This window comes from Gasterosteus aculeatus, chromosome 15, assembly GCF_964276395.1.
Source record: "Gasterosteus aculeatus chromosome 15, fGasAcu3.hap1.1, whole genome shotgun sequence".
Lineage (NCBI taxonomy): Eukaryota > Metazoa > Chordata > Actinopteri > Perciformes > Gasterosteidae > Gasterosteus > Gasterosteus aculeatus.
In genome coordinates this window covers 4,246,145-4,266,279 of record NC_135703.1, presented here as the reverse complement: position 1 = coordinate 4,266,279, position 20,135 = coordinate 4,246,145, and the positions used below count along the sequence as shown (strand labels likewise).

General features: G+C 51.4%; 1 protein-coding gene across 2 annotated transcripts in view; it reads left to right on the top strand.

Moving 5' to 3' along the window:
• Positions 1 to 20,135, top strand: part of arid1b (AT-rich interactive domain 1B) — a 132,813-nt gene that overhangs the window by 96,743 nt on the left and 15,935 nt on the right. For both annotated transcript variants that reach the window (XM_078089494.1, XM_078089493.1), the window contains exons 6-8: positions 5,102 to 5,188; positions 7,574 to 7,753; positions 13,877 to 14,204. In XM_078089494.1, coding sequence (XP_077945620.1) covers positions 5,102 to 5,188; positions 7,574 to 7,753; positions 13,877 to 14,204 — 595 coding nt within the window. The remainder of the gene's footprint in view (positions 1 to 5,101; positions 5,189 to 7,573; positions 7,754 to 13,876; positions 14,205 to 20,135) is intronic.

The following is a 20,135-nucleotide window of genomic DNA, read 5'->3' as shown; positions in this document are numbered from 1 at the left end:
CTCGCCCTCCATCGCTCCTTCTCTCCCCCCATCGCTCCTTCTCGCCCTCCATCGCTCCTTCTCGCCCTCCATCGCTCCTTCTCTCCCCCCATCGCTCCTTCTCTCCCTCCATCGCTCGCACGCTCTTTGTTTTTTTTTAGCTTAAGCTGCAGGTTTTACTTTACATACAGTTGCTGCTCAGCAATGGAAGTAATGAGGATCTTGGGAGAACACTTGTTTTGCGAGCCACCGCCGCCTCCCCCAACCTCCCCCCCCCTCTCTCTCCTGACGTTAACTGGCATTACCCCCCCGGCTCAGGGAGGCATTGACTCGCACCCATTGAGAACTAAACCACCATTATTAGAGCCCGCTGTTCATCTGCCTGTTTCCCCCAAAAGGCCCAGCGAGAAGGGGATATTACCTTGGAGTTTGTGTGTGTGCGCGCGCGCGTGTGTGTGTGTGTGTGTGTGTGTGTGTGTGTGCATTTCAGCCCGGGGGTTGTATTAAGAGATGGTGCTGAAGCAGCCCTTTCACTGTACTCCTCACCAGTCAATTAGTGCTCAGCGCCGTTACTTCGCTTTAGCGAAAAACGGCCCCTGCTGCTTCAGGGGTCTTTATTTGTGAGAGACAGTTGGGGAGTGTGCACGTGTGTGTGTGTGTGTGTGTGTGTGTGTGTGTGTGTGTGTGTGTGTGTGTGTGTGTGTGTGTGTGTGTGTTAGTCTGCGCATGTGCATGAAGGCATCTTGGTGTATAAATATATCTGCACAGACTCCTAATGTACAGCAGCACACTGCTTTCATCGGCAATTAATGAAAAGCTTTTGGTTGACTGACTGACCCTCGTGTTTACTTGTTCTTCAGTGGCGTTACTCATGCACACACACACACACACACACACACACGCGCGCGCTCACGCTCGCAGCAGCTCCTTCACTTAATATTACCAGGGCCCTGAAACTGAAATGTGGCCACGAATACTCTCCTTCGGCTTTGAACTTCTACGGCATTTGCATTTGAAACCCTGATGAAAAAAAAGGCTTCAAAGGCCGCACTCGCTGTCTTCAAAGGAGCCTCAGGTTTGCCTCGACAGTCCTCGCGGAGGCAAAATTTAAAATGCGTATTGGGTTTTTAGTGAGGAGCATTATCTCCCAAACTGCAATGAAGTCCCATTACTTCTGGCCCCCGCTACCTTGTATCATGAGCAAAGAGTAGCAAATGGACCGGCTTGCTAAGTGCCTTTTCTTTTTTTCTTTTTTTTTTACAAAAGGGAAATTATAGTTCAGCATAATTCCCCCAAAAAACATTTTCGTTCAAGATGTTCTTCCCGCCTGCTCTAAGTTCTTTAATGCAGAAGGCGTCTCTCTAAAACCACATCGGAACATCGGGTCCGTTCATCTCTAAAGCCTAGCGGCCTCTGCTAGGTCGGCGTTAATGAGGCTCGTTTAAAGAACCGCCATCAAAAACCCCTTCGGAAGGATGCTGATGTTCCTCCGGGATGAAAATCGGTTAATTACAATTAATTAACAGAAAAAATAACCTTGCCTCGGCACCCTCTGTTCCCGTTATACCTGAATGCGAGGGGCAGCACTTTTTTTTAATCACAAATGAATAAACACCTCCTACAAGGCGGCCATTTTTCTTTGGACAGGGAAAGATAAGCAGTCGGCTCGGGCTGACATTCAGCTCTCCTCTCTCCCTCCCTCTCCCTCCCTCTCCCTCTCTCAGCAGCACTTTAAGAACAACTGCACGTCAAAGACTCAGCGCATGAATTATTGATGGTACGGATTAAACACGCCAGGGCTCCCTGTTTGTTTCATTTGGACGTAATTATTTAATGGCACCTCGTTAAAATGATAGTAAGGAGAGGAGAGGAGAAAGGCACGGTAGGAAAGGAAGAGGAGACAACGTGGCCTAGTCCCACTCAACTACACTTCCACTCTCCTCCTCTTCCATTCCCTCGTATTCTCCCCCCCCTCCTCTTTGTTTTCCCTCTCCCTCACACCCACATTGCACGGACGCAGACTCGCATGTCTTTGCATTGATATCGTCTCTGGTGACAACTTACACGGGTTTGTGGAGAGCGTATTGGAGCGTGGAGGCCACTGTTCCCTATTTGTACCACACACACACACACACACACACACACACACACACACACGCCACCAGCACTCTGCCATCCAAACAAACAGAGTCTGACAGCATAGCTGGTGCCTGGCATGCATCCCTGCACACACACAAACACACACACACACACACACATACGCACACGGGGGGCTGGCTTTTATCGCGGGGTCGACATCCATTGTTGGCGGGTTCAGTGACCTCCTTAAGCAGACTTCGTCCTCACTACTCGTTCACCCACCTAAACCTGTGCTGCAGCTAATTCTGAGGCCTCAGGCCGCTCCAGTCTCACACACACACACACACACACACACACACACAGCACGGTGTTCATGAACACAGCAGCGTAGACGGTATTTTTGTTATTACAAATGACTTTACACTTACACGCTACATTTCAAAAAATGTAATTGGAATTAATAAGTAGATTTTTTCAGCAGAAGCACTTTGCAGGTTTGAGCTGAGGGGTATTTAGTTGGTTCAACCTGCCACATGCCATTGAAACGTTGTTGTTCATGAAATGGGCCGATTTGCTTTATGATTTATGATTACTTAAATAATTTCCTGCTTCCCTTGTGTGGTTTACTTTTTAATGGGATGTTTTGTATCGCAGCCGTTAAATAAAGCAGCGCTTCTCCCCCCACCGCACGCAGCCGCACAACGCCGCACGCAGCCGCACGCAGCTGCACAACGCCGCACGCAGCCGCACGCAGCCGCACAACGCCGCACAACGCCGCACAACGCCGCACAACGGCGCACGCAGCCGCACAACGCCGCACAACGCTGCACACAGCTGCACAACGCTGCACACAGCTGCACAACGCCGCACGCAGCCGCACGCAGCTGCACAACGCCGCACGCAGCCGCACAACGCCGCACAACGCCGCACGCAGCCGCACACAGCCGCACAACGCCACACAACGCCGCACGCAGCCGCACACAGCCGCTCAACGCCGCACAAGGGCGCACAACGCCGCACGCAGCCACACGCAGCCACACGCAGCCGCACACAGCCGCACACAGCCGCACAACGCCGCACACAGCCGCACAACGCCGCACACAGCCGCTCAACGCCGCACAAGGGCGCACAACGCCGCACAACGCCGCACGCAGCCACACGCAGCCACACGCAGCCGCACACAGCCGCACACAGCCGCACAACGCCGCACACAGCCGCACAACGCCGCACGCAGCCGCACACAGCCGCTCAACGCCGCACAAGGGCGCACAACGCCGCACGCAGCCACACGCAGCCGCACACAGCCGCACACAGCCGCACAACGCCGCACGCAGCCGCACACAGCCGCTCAACGCCGCACAAGGGCGCACAACGCCGCACAACGCCGCACGCAGCCACACGCAGCCACACGCAGCCGCACACAGCCGCACACAGCCGCACAACGCCGCACACAGCCGCACACAGCCGCACAACGCCGCACACAGCCAGTGTTTCTGGTGAAAGGCTTTTCTTCGATGTTTGCACTCTGACGTTCCGCCTTCCCTCCGCCGAGTGGTGACAGACTAATCGAATATTCTCTCTTTGAAGCAGCGCAGTTGGATCTATTCATGTGTGAGGCAGGGGTTCTGTTTGTGTGTCCGTCTGTGTGTGTGTGTGTGTGTGTGTGTGAGAGAGAGGATATTTTAACACACACTGCGTCTGTGCTCTTACGTTTGTTTGCCGCGTGAGTTTGAGTGTGTTCCTTCACACTTGTTTGTCCAATTACTCTTACATCTGTGTGCGTGTGTGTGTGTGTGCTTGTGTTAGTGTGTAGGCAGCCTCGGTGTATGGAAATGTTGTTTATACAGTTTTATGCAAAGCAATTATGTCGACTTAATTGGGTTTGTTTTTGTAGAGAGTGTGCCACCTCCAGTCATGTTTTACCGCTGCCGTGGACAGATGCATCACACACACACACACACACACACACACGCACACATGTCCTGAAATAGCACACTTTTGTCCTACGTGATTGAATAACGGAAAGTGTTTTCTTTATAAAAAGGGATTTCTATTCACTGTGAGTGTGAAGGACACTGTAGCAGAAACATTTGGGTAATACATCACTCCAGCGCTACTTCAAAATGTGGCATCATGGGTACAAAAAGGAAAGGAGTCAAATCATGTGCCCTATTCGAACAAATGCTCAGTGACTGTCCTCGCTGAGCATGCGCGGTTGAATTACGGCTATGCGTCTGGTATGTTCGGGCGCGCTGTGTTTGCAAAGTACAAGCCAGTCTGACAAAAACGACCACTTTTCCCCCCTCGGCCGTCCCTCTCCTCGCCGCCGCAGGTCTGAATCTGAACAATAAAAGGTTAATTTGCCACCACCACCCCTCACCCCCTCTTCCTCCCCTCCTCCGGGCCAAATCAATCCACCACGGTCTCCGTCTGCGTTTGTCCTAATCAGACCCTCAGCTCGCTATTGGATTTCAATGGAACAGGCGCCGCCCACAGACCTGCGCGGACCCCCTAATCAATGACCCTCAAATGGCTGCGCCGTTCTACAGGGGCATTGCTCTGGTTGTGATGCGTACACGCGGCCTCCAGTGACTTGACACGTCCTCTGGAAGCGCATTTGTCACTCGGCTGATGGCGAATAACAAACAATTCCCGTATGGCGATCGTGCTCTCGGTGTGTCCGTGCAATTCGGATCCCTTTTTGTTTGAAGCTAAAGAAACACTCCGACATTTGAATGACAGAAAATGCGTTTTGTTTCAAGCGGGTTGCTCCTGCGGCGTGAAAGAAATGCAGAGAAAAAATACAAAAGTGGTCCTTCAGTGCTCTATTGTTACGGCAGTTACAACAGTTTCCTTCCATTTGCGAGCAGCGCCGCCGCAAATAGAGAAATACAAATCAATTTTCTATTGTCCTCGCTCGCATTGGATTCATGCAAAGCATTTTATTTTCATGTGCTTTTGTTACAGCCGGTTGAGCCTTCGTAGCCCCGACATGCGTCGTGTGGATATCTGAATCTTCCTGACTCGACTTGTTGTCCCTCAGGTTCCTCGATGGCCCCCCAGAGCTCTGGCAACGGACCGGAAGCATCCCACCCGCCCGTCACCCGCTCGCCCATGACTCAGGAGAAAGGTAGCGGCAAATCAACCCTTTTAAGGTCGGCGACGGGTTCACAGAGGTGAACGTTTGCACCGTGGACACACACAGAGGACAAAACGCATACATTGGTAGAGCAGCCCAGTTTCCTCCAGGATCCAGTCTGTGCATCACACTCAGGTTCAAAGAGTCTGTGTAAGTCAAACGCGTCTTTTTCTTGTCTCCTGTTTTACATTCCACACCGGGAAGAGCAGAGATCACAAGACAGAAACGTAAAAGGTTGTATGTTAGCAAAGCTCAGAGAATCAACAATTCCTCTGTCTTCTTCCGCTCCAAAGCGAGCTCCTCGGCGAGCGTCTTCACGCCTTTCATATTTTGTTTTTGACGGCGCCAGCTCGTGTCTGAAAGTAACTTTTCTAACATATCCGTTTTATTTGATGAGAGTTGTTGTAGTTGAGACTGGCGAGGTTTTACCATCAGTCATGACGATCCAAGATGGGGAAACCCACTGTTTGGTGATTATGTAAAAGTAAATACTCACATCAACGTATCCGTACTTTGGTACAAGTAAGAGTGTGTGTTTCTTTTGATGAAGCCACTTCAGTTTGGCCCGCAACTTGTTGCCAGAGGCTTCTGAAATGATTGCTAACCCACAAGCCGCCTGCGCCTGCCAAATGGGAAATTGTTTTCAGCAATTACGGCCACTTCTCGAATATTTACTATACAAACAGCAGAATAGCTCATTTAGAGAGGGAAAAAAAAATTGCATCCACACAACACAAAAAAAAAAAAAAAATGAAAGAGCGGGATTCAATCTTGGAAGAACGACTGTGAGCCGCCCCCCTCCCGAGTGCCTGGATGAAGACAGGGAGTGAAGCTCTATAAGAGGTTTCTCAACCTGATGAAATCAAGCCCGAGATTTAATGCCGCCTTCTAATGCCTGTAAACCGAGGCCCACACCCACCCCCCCGGCTCCGTTTGGAGAAACCCTGTGCCGGTTAACAAGGCTCGTAGATGTGTTTAGTTGTTCTTCCTAGCACGGATACCCCCCCCCCCCCCTCGCCAACACACGCCCCACTTTGCTCAAGTGCCTGCCTCCCTAAGAGCATCTCTCAACTCTTCATTTCCATAAATCCGCTGAATGTCCCTTTTTTCTCCCCCCCCCCTCTGTCTCTCGCGTGCTTCGCTGGCTGCCTGTTGTTGTTGTCCGGCTGAGAGCTTCATTCGCTTTGCCAGAAAGAGCTGCGTGTGTGTGTGTGTGTGTGTGTGTGTGTGTGTGTGTGTGTGTGTGTGAGAGAGAGAGAGAAATCCTTGAATGTGTTATTTGCTTTTAGCACTGTCTGCACAATGTTCCTCTCCCCATCCATTTTCCAAGCAATTTAAAGTGCGATATTACACACTGTAATTTTTTTCTCCTCTCCAGAATCCCCTCACCCTAATGGAAGCAAAACATTACAATAATGTCCCCGCTCCTTAAACCCGGCGCTCGCAGCCTAAGCACTTTCGGGCCCCAATCGCTCTTTTCCTCCGTTGTTCTGTCTTTCCCTCCCACACTCGCTCTCTCTCTCACTGCCTCTCTCGCTCTGTTTTGGCCTCTTTCCTGCACACACATTGCTCTCTCTCTCTCTCCTTTATCTCCCCCCACACACATTCAGAAAAACAAAAAATGTGCACACATGCAAGAGCAAGTAAAAGTGCACGTACTATTCTAAAACCTTTATCTGCCTCCTCCCTCCTCGCAGTTTTCACTTGCTCTCTGAGCAGAAACAAGGAATTATACGAGCACTTTCCAACGGCGCAGTTTCCCCAAAACCCGCCGAAGAGTACGTGCACGCTCATTCAACGGAGCAGATCGCTTATCAAAGTGTAGAGCGCAGCAGACCCGATACATTTACACCGAATCACTCAAAGTAGCCAAACTACACCCCCCCCCCCCAACTGTCAATCTGAATGGTGGAGGCGAGTTCGGGCCTGAGAGGCTTCATCTATTGACGCGACGACCTAGAATAACATCGTCGCCGTGGTCCGATCGCCCTCTTATTTTGTGCACATAATTATATTTATTTGATCCTGTGTGTGTTTGTGTGTGTGTGTGGGGGGGGGGGGGGGGGTCCTCCATGTCAGCCTGTCCCTTCTGTGCATGTGTTGTTGAATACGAGCTCCGTGCTGTGCTGCTCACGATGTGTATCTACGAGTAACAGGAGCCAAAGCCAAGGGGAAGGATTAGGAAAGCAGGGTCTCCTCACAAAGGACATTTAATGGATATTACAAGTCGTTGAGTTGGAGAATCATTAAGCTCGACCCCTCCAGCGGCATATTCATTTTTGCCAGGCGGTCGCGTTCACTCCTCAAAGGACTTTTGGGAAACTTCTAAGCAAAGTGTTGACGTGCGTTTCGTTTGTCTTGCTTGGTGTGTTTCAGGGTTCATGTCCAACATGCAGAGGAACCAGGGCAGCTCTCCGTTTGCGTCTCCTCAGTCCGGACCGCCTCTGTCCTCCCACCCGTCCCCTGGTGGCCCCATGTATTCTGTGGTGGGACCGTACTCCCACGGCGGCCCCACGGGCCCTTATGGACCTCAAGCGTCACAGTACGGACACCAAGGTTGGTCGCAACAGGGCTAGTTTGTGATCTACCGTAGCCGACAAGCTAATTGCTAACATTGCTGCAACGTGCAGTCACCGATAAGCCCTCAAGAAATATATTATTTACAACTATATTGATTGTTCTGATAAAGTTTCTACTTTTTGATAATGTTTCTACTTAATTGCGCATTCTCAATAATACTAACACATTCATTTTTGGACGAATCAGGGGAGACGATTGCCAGTTTTACAGTTTCTTAATAACATACATGGAAAAAGTCAACACTTTGAAATGTTTTTCATATCGTGATGATCTATAAAAAAGTGCCAGATTTAGTTGCATATTTAATGTACTACTCAATATTGTGTTTACTAAAGTCTTAGCTAAGAGCGCCTGATTCAATAATCTATTGAAGACAAATCAAGGATCTTTGGTTTGAAGTTTAACCCCCAGATTTCAGTATATTCCATTAAGCAGAGGCGCTGACAATGTCTTGGGGCTCCAATAAGAACTCGAGTCCTTGGAGCTCGGTCCGTTGAAAGACCGATTAAGAATCCTTTATAACGCAACGGTGAATTATCAATGATGAAAACCACTAACAAGCCCTGTGCTGACTTACTCTGATTAACTGACATCAGTTCTGAGACCCAAGTCGGCTTTCTGACTCGTCTTATTTGAGCGATGAATACAAACATCGCTCATTCGGGAGTCGGGCTTCAGATGGAAAAGCCACATTTTTTTCTTTTTTGATGACTCTTGGCCCCCATTTCTCTGTCACTTTGGGCCTTGACATCAGTGTCACTGTTTCAAAAGAGAGCTTGCTAATGAGGAATACAAAAAAGACACATCCTCTTCAACTCCCACACACATTCAAATCCCGGCTTTCTGATGCTGTGACTCTCGGAATATTCATGAGACACTTGAACTCTGGACGGACCTCTTTGTCCTCCTCATGAATAAAACGTTTCTGCACCGAATGATGACGTCCAGTGGTGGGACACCTATTCAGATCTTTTACTAAACGTATTGTAAAAAATCCTGGATTAGATTGAATCCGATTGGTAAATCAGTCAACCATCAACCTTCAATCAACACTTTTTATGAGAATCCAGCAGGTAAATCGTAAAAATAAAACCGTTTGTCAGAAATCTGAGGAAAAACGTTGGATCTCCCTCTATTCTCTGCTCACCTGTTTCCTCAAACGTTCGACTTCTGGCCATCCAGCAAACGTCGACGTCTGCCGTTTTACGCCACACCAGACCAAACATCCTGGTACTTTTTGCGTTAAATGTTGTGTTTTTTAAAGTGTCACCTTGATAAATGTGGCCATCCGTGCATGTGTTTTTCCCAAAGTTGCGTCCTCTCCCTCCCATTTGTTAATGTTGATTAATGGCCCTGATGCCTTTGGCATTTGGTCTCCCTTCTCCCGCCCACTCTCGTCTCCTAACGTCACTCTGGTCCGGGCTGACAGCGCAGTGAGAAAACTAAAGGAAGCGGGAAGCGACGGCGAGGCTGGCGAGCCCGACGAGGCTCCGAGCGTGAAATCTCACTCGGATGACAGGAGAGATGGAACAGCTCAGACTCGCACACAGGAGTAAATACGCACAGATGTATGCGTACGCTCATTCAAATTTAATACACCTGCGACTGACCTGCATCTGTCCCGGATTAATACTCCCGCATGTTTTCAGGCGGCGGCGTACAAAGTACCGCAAACGGCTTCCTTCGCTTCCTCCATCTGTCCATCATATAAAAGAAAAAAGCGCTTCATGTATTTGGGGGTCGCAGGGTTTGGTTCTCAGCCGGGGTTAAATGTTTTTTTGCGATGCCCCCCCCAGGCTCCAACGCAGTGATCTCACTGGGAGGAACGAGAAGGTTTGTTTTTTGAAGTTGTGTTATTGCCCGTCTCAACTTGGTCGTCACCTAAAAATATCAAGTGGCCGACTTTAAACTGGTGACTGGATTTTCTTCCCATTTCTTTCCTAATTCCTTTTGACGTTTTCACAAGAGACAGTTAAAAATAGGTAAAAAAAACTGCTCCCAACCACTTGAGTGGTTGGGGAAACATTCATATGTGGACATGGCGAGAGTTCCAGCTCTTCTGGGCAGAGAGCTCGGACAACATGACATCAGATTTCCCGCCAAACGGACCAGCGCTCAGACTTTGTAGCTCACCAAAGAGCGTGCGCGGTGTTGTGTAAGCGCGTTGTGCGCCGCGGCTGATGCGATCGGCTGCGTGAGCTCTCCCAACACGCGGGTTACGGGGATGCATGACTCTGCAGAAGGACAACAGCCCTTCTGCAAACAATACTGAAATATTCAGTACATTTTTCCAGGGATCTTTGATTACACGAGGCTGAGTCCTTGACTGCAGCCAACAGTTTTCCTCCAGATTGGTGCGTAGTCGAACCCTGCCAGAGCTTCCCCTCCCTCTGCTGCTTTCTCACAGTCTAATTGGGAGCTCAGTTAGTTACTGGCCAATATTTCCCAAAAGAATATTTTCTGCCTCTTTTATGTTCGCGGCTGTCGTTTGAAAGCCCTCTTTATCCACAGTTGAACTGATGTCGCGCTGTGCGTCGACGCCGGGCTTCTCGGGACTCAAATAACCGAAGGCAGCTGTTTTTGAAGACGTGCGCTCGGACGTGGCACAAAGACGGCGGACACACATACGGACGGGGGGGATTTCAGGCCATTGCAGGAGAGACTCTGTCTCGGCTCGGCTCCCTGCGTAGCCCCCCCCCCCCCGCACCTCCCCCCAACCCACCCACCCTTGAGGGGTTAAGCACTCGCTGGTAATGACCATGCCTCAGACAGCACTTTTAAGCCTTAGTGCCTTCCTGGGGCGGCGGTGTAATTCAGCCAAAAAAAGCCAGCGCCTTGGGGAGGGAGTGGAGTTTGGAGGACAGTGTGCAGCCCCCAGGGCGCGCATCCCTCCCCCTCTCCCCCGTCCCGCCGCCGCCCGGCTTAGGCTCAGACGCCGGAAAAGGTGCTGAGGTGGCTCGGAGAGGACTTGAGAGGCGCTGTAACAAAGCCACCCATCCCATGTGCACCGCAGTCTAATACCCCAAGAGTCTTATAAGAGTCGTATAAGTGAGGAAATCTGTTGAGTTTGGGTTGGTGAACTGATCCCCCCCCCCCCCCTCCCTCCCACAATTTCATGACTGTTTTTTTAAAAACAGACGAATTCGGTTTTCGATAGAGGAGCGTTATTGTTCCTGGATTAAACTAAATGACACTTTAATTTGCACGAGAAGGGAAGAATAGAGGAGATGGCGTATCATAGCAACCGTACCCACGTCTGAAAAAAGAAAATGAAATGAAACACCAGGGCGTCTTATTGTCGTCACCACTCAGCATTCGACCAAATCGGTCCTCCTCAAACCAACGCGCGAAAAAAAAAAAAAAAATGCAAAACGGGGAAAAAGGTGCTGTCATTCATTTCCTTCATTGGCGTTGCTCCACACAAGGACAGCCTGACCCGCCGCTGTCCTTGGCCGCTCGAGCATGCCGCCCGTGTAATCGTGCGTTTCACTCGTTATTGATGGAGGTCACGGCTCCGGAGGGCCCGTTGACGCACCATCACACCTCAGCTCCGCCGCAGCAGCCGCGGCGGGACGACCGCCTCGCCTGTTAGCGGCGGACGGTCCAGCCTGCTGAGGAAGCGGCGGCCTGGTAATCTGCTCGGTCACACTCCGGCTCTCCCGCGGGGAACAGCGGGGATTAAACCCCGGCGCGGGATACAGCGTCCAACCCGAGGCGTGACTGTGCCGGGAATTTCCATGTAATTGTGAACGAGGCACCGCGAGCTCCCTCTTTTCTCCTCCCCTCCATCGCGCTATAAATACCAGCAAGGCTCCCCGAAGGCGCCGAGAGTGCTCGAGAAGCAGGGCGGGAAACCGAGCCGCAAGGACACGAGAGGGGACGAAAGAGAAACGGCGTCCTCCTCGTCCTCTTTCGCTCCTGTCCCTCCTCGATGGGTTTGGAGTGGCGTGAAAGCAGGCGACGTAGATGACGGCGTGTGTTTTATAAGCCGCACACGTCTTCGTCCTTCCCTGTTTCAGCAACAGGAAGTTGGATTTGCATTAATTTCCCAAAAGACGGATCTTTACGACTCTGACTCCCGTTGAAACGATGATTCATGTCTGTTTTTATGTTGGCTTTTACGGCCGAGACGATGCCGCTCATACATATATTTAGTTCAATAAATTTAAGATTACAATAACACAACCTATAATATCACCATGTAGACGCGGTGAATGCATTCTCTGTATGTTGTCGTTTGGCTCCGCAATTTCGTGTCTGATAAAATCTGATTGTCCACCCCCCCTCCCTCAGCCCTAGAAAGCACAAATGACTCATGAAAACGCCTAGAATTCCAGGGTTGAGCCCTCACTCATTTCAAAAAGTGGGTTAGCCCACTATCCGCCCTTGAAGAAGCACTTTGGCGCGGCACCAATCCTTCAGGAAGTGAATCATGTTTGTCAGATTCTCATCGGGGAGCTCGCCGTCAACCCGGTCGCACAGCCGCTCCGTCTTTTCCCGGGTCGGCCGAGACAAACGCAGCCGGCAACCAGAACATTAGGAGTGGTAGTACATCACCAGTGATAAGTTCTCTCTCCGTGTAGCACACAAAAACCTCTTCAGCCTCATGGAAACTTCCAGTGAATCCCGTCTTTGGGGCTTTCTGCCCAAAAAAAATGCAGATTGTCCAAATGGGACTTTTTGTTCCCGAGCAACTCCCCGGGAGGTGTGTGTGTGCGCAGAAGCCACAAAGGCCAAAAACCGCAGTGTACGCCCGGGCCGTTGCAGAATGCATGGCATGCGGCCATGACATGCGGCTCAAGCTGTCCAAAAAGGGCCCAGAGAGGTCGTCGACCGCGGCCCCGTTCGCCCCGCAGCAGACGGTGGGGGGAGGAAGTTCCTAGGATTTTTACCCACAGCGTGGAAGAAACATGGAAATGTGTCTTTCACTGGCTGCGAGGTCCCAGAAGTATTATATATGCGTTCAGACACACACACACACTCGTCTTTGTTAGCGGACATTCTTTCTTCCTGAACGCCTCCCTATTACAGCCCCAAAACCCTTGACAGGTGTCAGCCTGTACTCCGCTCACCGACTCACCAAAGCCTGCCCGGAAATAATGCTCGTCTTCTTTCTCCATCTCCCACAGTAGATTTCATCACAGTTTTCTGGACAAATTCAACCGAAGCTGCTGACTTTTATGGGAAAGACTTTTATTTCGATTCAATATAAATCCTATCTCTGGGCTCGCGGGGGGGGGGGGTATTTTTTTTTTCCCTCCCCCCGCTAGCTTCAGCCTGTCTGTTTCCCCCACCCTCCGCTGCTTCCTCTCCCCTCTGTTGGACTCGCAGGCTTATGTCATGTGGAAAGGGCCTTCACCGAAGCAGCTCAAGGACACTGGGAAGCCATTTCCAATTTTTGTAGACTTCCCCCCCACCCACCCACCCCTTCCCCCCTTGTGGAATATTGTCATTCAACTTTCCCTCGTCTGAGCGTGCAGAAAAGCCTTCAGGTTTTGAAGGGGACTTGATCCCCTTTTCCAGACATATTCACAGCGGATTAGGCAGTGAGGCCCAACTAAAGCACCCTTAATCAAATCAAAATAAATAGCCCCCTCCACAATGGAGGATGCCACATTTTCCTTTCTATCTTGCAGGGGATTTGTCCCGCGGAGGGAATATCACAGTCAAAAGGCCCGGCGCCTGCAGAGGGAATACAATGCGACGTGTGTGTGTTCAGTTGGGCCTGAATGTGCACGTAGTCTTTGACAGCAGGGTGACGCTCTCACAGCTCTGATTGCAGCTGGTGTCGGAGTCGAGCTTCGCTCTCAGAGCCTAAGTGGGCCTCGGGAAAAGCTTCCGGCGTTGCGACCGCGCTGCACTCCAGGGCAGCGAGGAAGCGTTTACTGCAGATTAGGGCTCATTTCAAGTGTTCCACAAAGTCTGCCTGGAGATTGACAACCGCTCCGACGGGCCACCGGGCAACCGCTGTGAAAAAACGACGGCACACAACACCGTTTCTAAGGCCTCCTCTGGAGGTCAGAGAGGTTACGGATCCATCAGCTTTGTGGCAACCAATCGTGTTAATCTGTGGATACCTACGTTTTTGTCCCCTTCCAGGTAACTATCCTCGGCCCTCCAGCTACGGCGGGCCCGCCAGCACCGGCTACAGCGGCCCCGGCCCCGGCATGACCAACAGTCTGGGGATGAACGCAAGCAGCCCCATGCACGGCCAGGGGCCCGGCCAGCCCATACCTGTGGGACGCAGCCACGGCCCGGGCAGCCAGAACAGGGTGTACCCGCCGATGGCCCCCAGCTCCCCCAGCATGCCCCAGCCAGCTGGGCCCGGGATGGGCCCTCCTTCGCTGGGTAGTGCTAACCGCAAAGCCCAGGAGGCAGCGGCAGCGGCAGCTGCCATGCCGGGTTCCGCCAACTCGACACACAACAGGTGAGAGCGCAGCCGGGACTCGGCTCTGGCGCCTCGAGGAGGTCTGTTTTTTCCAGAGATAAACATGTGTTTCGCTTTTGGTCGCTTTCACAACGGAGATTATTGTGTAATTTTTGTGTTACGGCATCAGAGGCCCAAACTCCATTGTGGGACTGAGCTTTTTATATGTCACCAGGAAACAGTGCTCTGCTTGCGAGCGCCGCTATCTCACATCAGGGTCACCTGTGGGGGGCTGAGGGGGGGGGCTTGAGCTGAAAAGCACCACGGAGAGTTTCTGTACCGCGCAGTTTTCCTTTTTTCCCTTTTTTATTTCAGCAGCCTTTTCAGATGCGAAGGCAGGAGTCGTTCTAGGGGGCTCCGCGCCTCTATGAGCCGTTTGCAGAGCGATCCCCATTTTCACACATCTCATAAAAAGCGCCTGACATTTTGATAGCTGGCACTATACGGCAAGTGCCTTTTTTGGGGGGGGGGGGCAGAAAGAGAGATATTGGTCCGTACGGGTTGAACACTACGCTGTCAAAACGCGAAAAGGAGAAAAAGCAACCCGTAGGTTTAACTGTAAAAACACCAGAGAGAGAGGTGACACCAAGCACCCCATCACAAACACGCTGTAATCACAGGCTGCACGGGCAAAGGGATATTATCTTTCCATCAGGGTTGATGCTGTGAATATGTGTAGCGCTGTAGAGCAGAGCTGTCGTGGGATTGTGTGGGCAGTAAACTTCAGCTGAACTCTGCCGGGGGGGGGGATCTCATGGAAACACGGCCGTCTTCTGAGACGAGGGGCCGGAGTCGTACGCTTCCTCCAATCCGGTTGGCGGGCTCCGCGGGCCGTTCGTTCCCGTTTCCCGATGGAGCGCGAGGCGGACGGGGGGACTCGCGTGCACCCGAGATGATGTTTCGAAGGAATCTCTTGTATGCCGGGGGCCCCCGTTGGCGTGAGTTGTCTGCGCGTGTTGTCGTATGACTGGAACGGAGCCGTCGCTGTCACCCTTCTAACTGCCGCCATCACCTTCAGCATCATCGCCGTAGCCGTCGTCGTCGTCAGCACGTCTTAGTCACTAATGGCGACGGATCAGATCGCCGCGTTGGCATTTTGCGGTGTGGCTGACAGTATGTGTGATTAATTATGTGCATCAAGGGGGGGGGGGGGGGGGGCAGTGCTGTTCAAAGAAATACACACACACAACAATGCAAGGGATGGCCGGGCTGTCAGTGAGATGACCCCCGCTGCTGGGACCAATCAGACGCACTGTCAGTCTCTCCTCACTGCTGCTGGGCGGGAGACGGCGTCCGGCCCCCATTGCTGTTTGTTTGCATTTCCGTCTCAAAAGAGCCTTCGCGTCTTCGGGGAATCCTCCTCTCGGTGATCCATTTTGAGTCACTTTTCATTCTCTGTTCAGCTACAGTGTTTTTTTATTGCTCATGCGATTTGTATAACGGCAAAAGTTCTGTATGAACTAGCTGCCGACTATTTGTTTTCTCAATCTTTCGCCGTTTTTGCTGCCGCATTCTTTGTTCGGGATATAGATTTCTTTTTTTTTCCTACAATTAGGAATTAGTCTGCCGGCAGAAACTTGTTTCGACTGATGTGGAACAAGAAAAAGAACCTCACTGGTGGTTGAGATGGACATTTTTAGTCTCGGTGCTGCCCTCGGAGTTGTTTGTGTCTGCCGTCGCTAATTTTGCCTCTTTCATCCCCGTCTGCATCTGTTCTCTCTCCTCCCACCTCTTTCACTCTTTTCACCAAACTCTCCCAACTGTATCGCCCTCTCCGACTCCACGCGCCTCTGTTATCCTACGCCGGCCGTTTTATCTGCCTCCGTCTTTCTTCCTCCCAATTTGCTTTTTGTTCTCCGCTGTCTCCAGCACAGCCTTGTTATGTTTTTCCTCCCTCAGATCCCACTTTAGAACATCTGAGGGAGATCAGGGGGAGAAATTGGCCTCCAAAAACCTGCAGTGAGAGGCTGCGGTTCCCCCCCCCCCCCGTTCTGCTCTCCAGATCGCAACGTTCTGAAGCATTCAGACCCAGTTCCCCTTCCAGTCTGAGAAACAAGTCGTTAGTCGCAGCGCGCGTCTGGTCTCCCTCTCTGATGCATCAACCGCGCGAACTCGAGTGAACCGCCACACCGCCCGCTCCCCACCTTCCAAAATCAGGGGGGGGTTAGTTAGCGGCGATGTCATCGGCTGGTCTCTTCCTTCCTTGGTTTTCTATGGTTCCTTCATCACGTCCCCGCCAATAATCCCTCTTTCATCCCGCATCTCCATCCAACCCTGACTCACACGCTAGTGGGCACACTCCAGCTTCATCACGCCGAGGGAAAAGAACGGCAAATAAGCAGCAGAGGAGGAGGAGGAGGAGGAGGAGGAGGAGGAGGGCCACTTCAGGTATCGCACTGGCTGCAAGCGTGGGTCATGATTAAATCTTCATAATGTGCTGCTTCATAGCGGCACCGTTTCTTTTGCCTCCAGAGGCCGACTGGATTGTTGGTAAATGAGTTGAATCGGCGGTTTGAGGGAAACCGCGTCGCCTCGGCGTGTTTTAGGCGCCTTGTCGCTCTTCTCCAAGTGAAAAGCTTTTATTTTGATGTCAAAGTCAGAAAAACTCAACCGGATTCCTCTAATCTAGGCGTTACGTGTTTGCGCACTGTTGGCTAATTTCAAAAATAGATGGTGGCCTTTCTTGAAATTGCATTTGAGGGAAAACGGCTTTGGTTTTATTAAAAGTCGACACTTTGGGCACAGCGTGCTGCCGCGTGTCAGTATGATGAATAGCGGCGTAGAAAGTCTGTTTATCGTGTTCAAATGACACGGACGGTGTCAAGCCTGTCAGTGTGGAGGAGGAACACGCTCGTTCGGGAGATCGGTGCCGTACAACATTATTTTAGAGGTTGCGGATTGATGTTGGGGGATTTTTTTTCCGGGGAGAAGAGAACTGAGAGTATTAAAAGGTATAAGCTTTTCTTGGCAGCAGCTTCTGAGGACAGAATTGGCTTTTCAAATGACTTTCTAGCGCTGCCGGCGACACTCCACAAAAAGTTCCTGGAGCTGTGGGGACGGGCTGCGTCGGAAAAAATAAGCACTTAGTAGAAGAAGAGCAAAGCAGGAATTTTTTTTTTTTCCGTAAAGAGCCGTAAATCAAAGGGAAATTGAAGGGAGAAAAATGTTGGGAGAGGGAGGAAGAGGAGAGTGCTCCGAGGCAAATCCTCGCCAAATAATTCATTTCTGACCTCCTTAGTAAGTAAATTTGCTAAATAAATAAGAGCAGCGCTCGAATGTCAAGGAGGAGTGATGCTGCCTGTGGTGCTTTGTCGCTCGCAGTCTTGGCAGTGTTGCGCAGCGCTCTGCTTTCATTAGACGGGCAAAATAAATGGCCCTCTCCTCCATCCATCCTGAGCTGTTTGATGTTTGGGAAGGAGGGGGGGGGGGGGGAGGGGAGCTTTTCTCTGGATTTAATATGTTAAAAGCTGTCCTTTTATTTATTTTTTCTTGGGAGGATGTTTGTGTGAGTGTGTGTGTGTGTTTGGTTGAGTTGAGTCAGGAGTTTGGAGGAGCTCTGCCCTGAGAACAGATTGGGTCCATATATAATTCATGGCCTCCAGCCGATCCACTCCATCCCTCCATCCAGCGGCTCCTCTCTGGCTCTCTCTTCTCTCACTTTCTTCTTCACACTCTAACACACACACACACACACACACCAGAAGCCATGGGATCGATAGGGGGGGGGGGGCGGATGACGCTCGGCCATCACACACTCCGGCGGTTCGCGGCGCTTCTGCGCTGTCTCGTCCAGTTAGCGGCGCTGGGAGGCGTCGAGGCGCCGCCTGTCACCAAGAATGAAGGACAAAAAAGGCGCCGGCGCTTCTAGAGAGACACCGTCAGCTGGTTGGCTGGCACCTCGTAACCATGGCATCCCCTTGGCAACAGCGCCTAGCCCGCGCATGAACACAAGGACACACACACACACACGCGCGCACGCACACACTCTGCCCACGGTGCGAAAGTGGCCTTCTCCAGTGCCCTTCACACATGGGGAGTGAACAGCAAAAAGAGAGCGACGGCCTCGCGCGTGTCTTTAGAGCATTTAGACCGAATAGAAAAACAATGTTAGTCGCCACCTTGAAGTGCGAACAAACAAAGCGGTGTATTTTCCCATAAACAGTGAGCGCTTATGACCTTTGTGACCCGGTGACGTCCGGACGGGCCGAGCAAACCGCAGAATTTTCTTACGTCTGCCCTTCATTGTGGTGTGGAAACTTTTCTAAATAAAGCAGAAAACTCTTTGAGTGTTTCCCTGCGCTGCTTCTGTCTGTCTCCCTCGTGAGCAGCAAACTGGCCTGATGGTGTTTGTGTAGATGTTTCCATGTTTCCTACTGTGTGTGTGTCTGTGTGTGTCTCTGTGTGTGTGTGTGTGTGTATCTGCGCGCTCCCTCGGCTCAGTCTCATGGAACAGCGATTACCTCCATCTCTGAGGCCCTGAGGTGGAGATACGCCCCCCCCCCCCCCCCCCCCCCCCCACCCCCCCGCCTTCCACCAGGGGACACATACGCACACTTCTCAGGCTTCAGCCTTGATTTCCCTCCCTGCTTCTCTCTTTCCATCCACCTCTCCTCTTCTCTCTGTCTCCTTCACTCACTCCTTCTCTCAGCGCGGCAACAGGATGTTTTGGGGTTTGTTTTTTTACCGTCGGCACAAAAGGTGCCTGAAAGCAGCCCCCCCCCCCTGGCAATAGCGGCATATGCATAAATTGAGTGTGATTAAACGCTGTGCAATGCCTCCATCAAGTGCCTTCTAATGGGCTTTTTTTTATGACATGAATTAGTCATAATGAGAGAGTGCCAGAGTTGAAAACCTCCAACCACTGTCGTTGTTGTTGTTGTTGTTGTCTTCGGTGTTTCACCGTTCACACGAGAGCTTCTGCCTGTACTGCTTAAGCCGGGTGAGGGGGAATTTTGGATAAATGAGGTTCATCTTTAACTCATTTTTCCCCTCAGCGCTCTCTTCTGCTCCGTATTTACTTTTCAGCGATCAAAAGCTGCATTTATTTCTGTGTCTTGACTCACGCGAAGCTTTTTGGGCAACGGAGGAGTCTACATCTCCACCATTATATGGGAATGGGGCCGTGGGTTTGGTGTGAGCTTGTTTTTTTGCCATGGAGCCCCCCTCCCCCCGTGCACCTCGGCCCCCATAGAGGGATTACACATGTATCATCAGCCGTGCTCTATGACTAATTACATCTGTGAGATGAGATTATGGGGAGGTTTACCAAGCCAATCCCTCCTCTTAGGCTATGTGTACCGCTTCCAACATGAGGCATTACACCATGTGTCTGTGTGAGTGTGTGAAAGAGAGAAAGATGCCAGTTAGGAGGCAATTGACTGACATAAATCCGGATAGAACGCTTCTTTTCGTCCACACAAGACGGTGTCGCACTCCGGGGCCAAAACACACAAACTTGTGGTCCGTCGTTGCCCAACATTGTCCCCCTGACGCGTTCCTGCAATCCTGCTCTCCTTTCAACCGTTCTCCCGTCTCTTCGTTCGTTCCTTCTTCTGCTCTGTTTGGTCCGGCCTTCTCCGGCTGCCACCTCTCCTCTCTCATGTGTCCAGTCAGAATGTTTTCCAGCGTTCTCTCAAATGGTCGTCCAGGAGATAATCTCGAGACAGCAGGGAGATATGGTCCCAAACACGTTGTTCCCTTTCAGGGCCCCGTGTCACTGGCGTCGGGCTGCCTGGCACGCGATGATAGACGTTACCTTCAATCACACACACACACGCACACACACACACGCATGGATGGATGGCCAGCATTCAGCAGGTTGCAGATAAGCCCCTCTGATGTCACTTGCAACACCATGCGATCAGCCGCCGGAGAGAGAGGAGGGGAGGATGGGGGAGGAGGGGGGAGGAGGGGGTTTGACTTCTGCTGTCA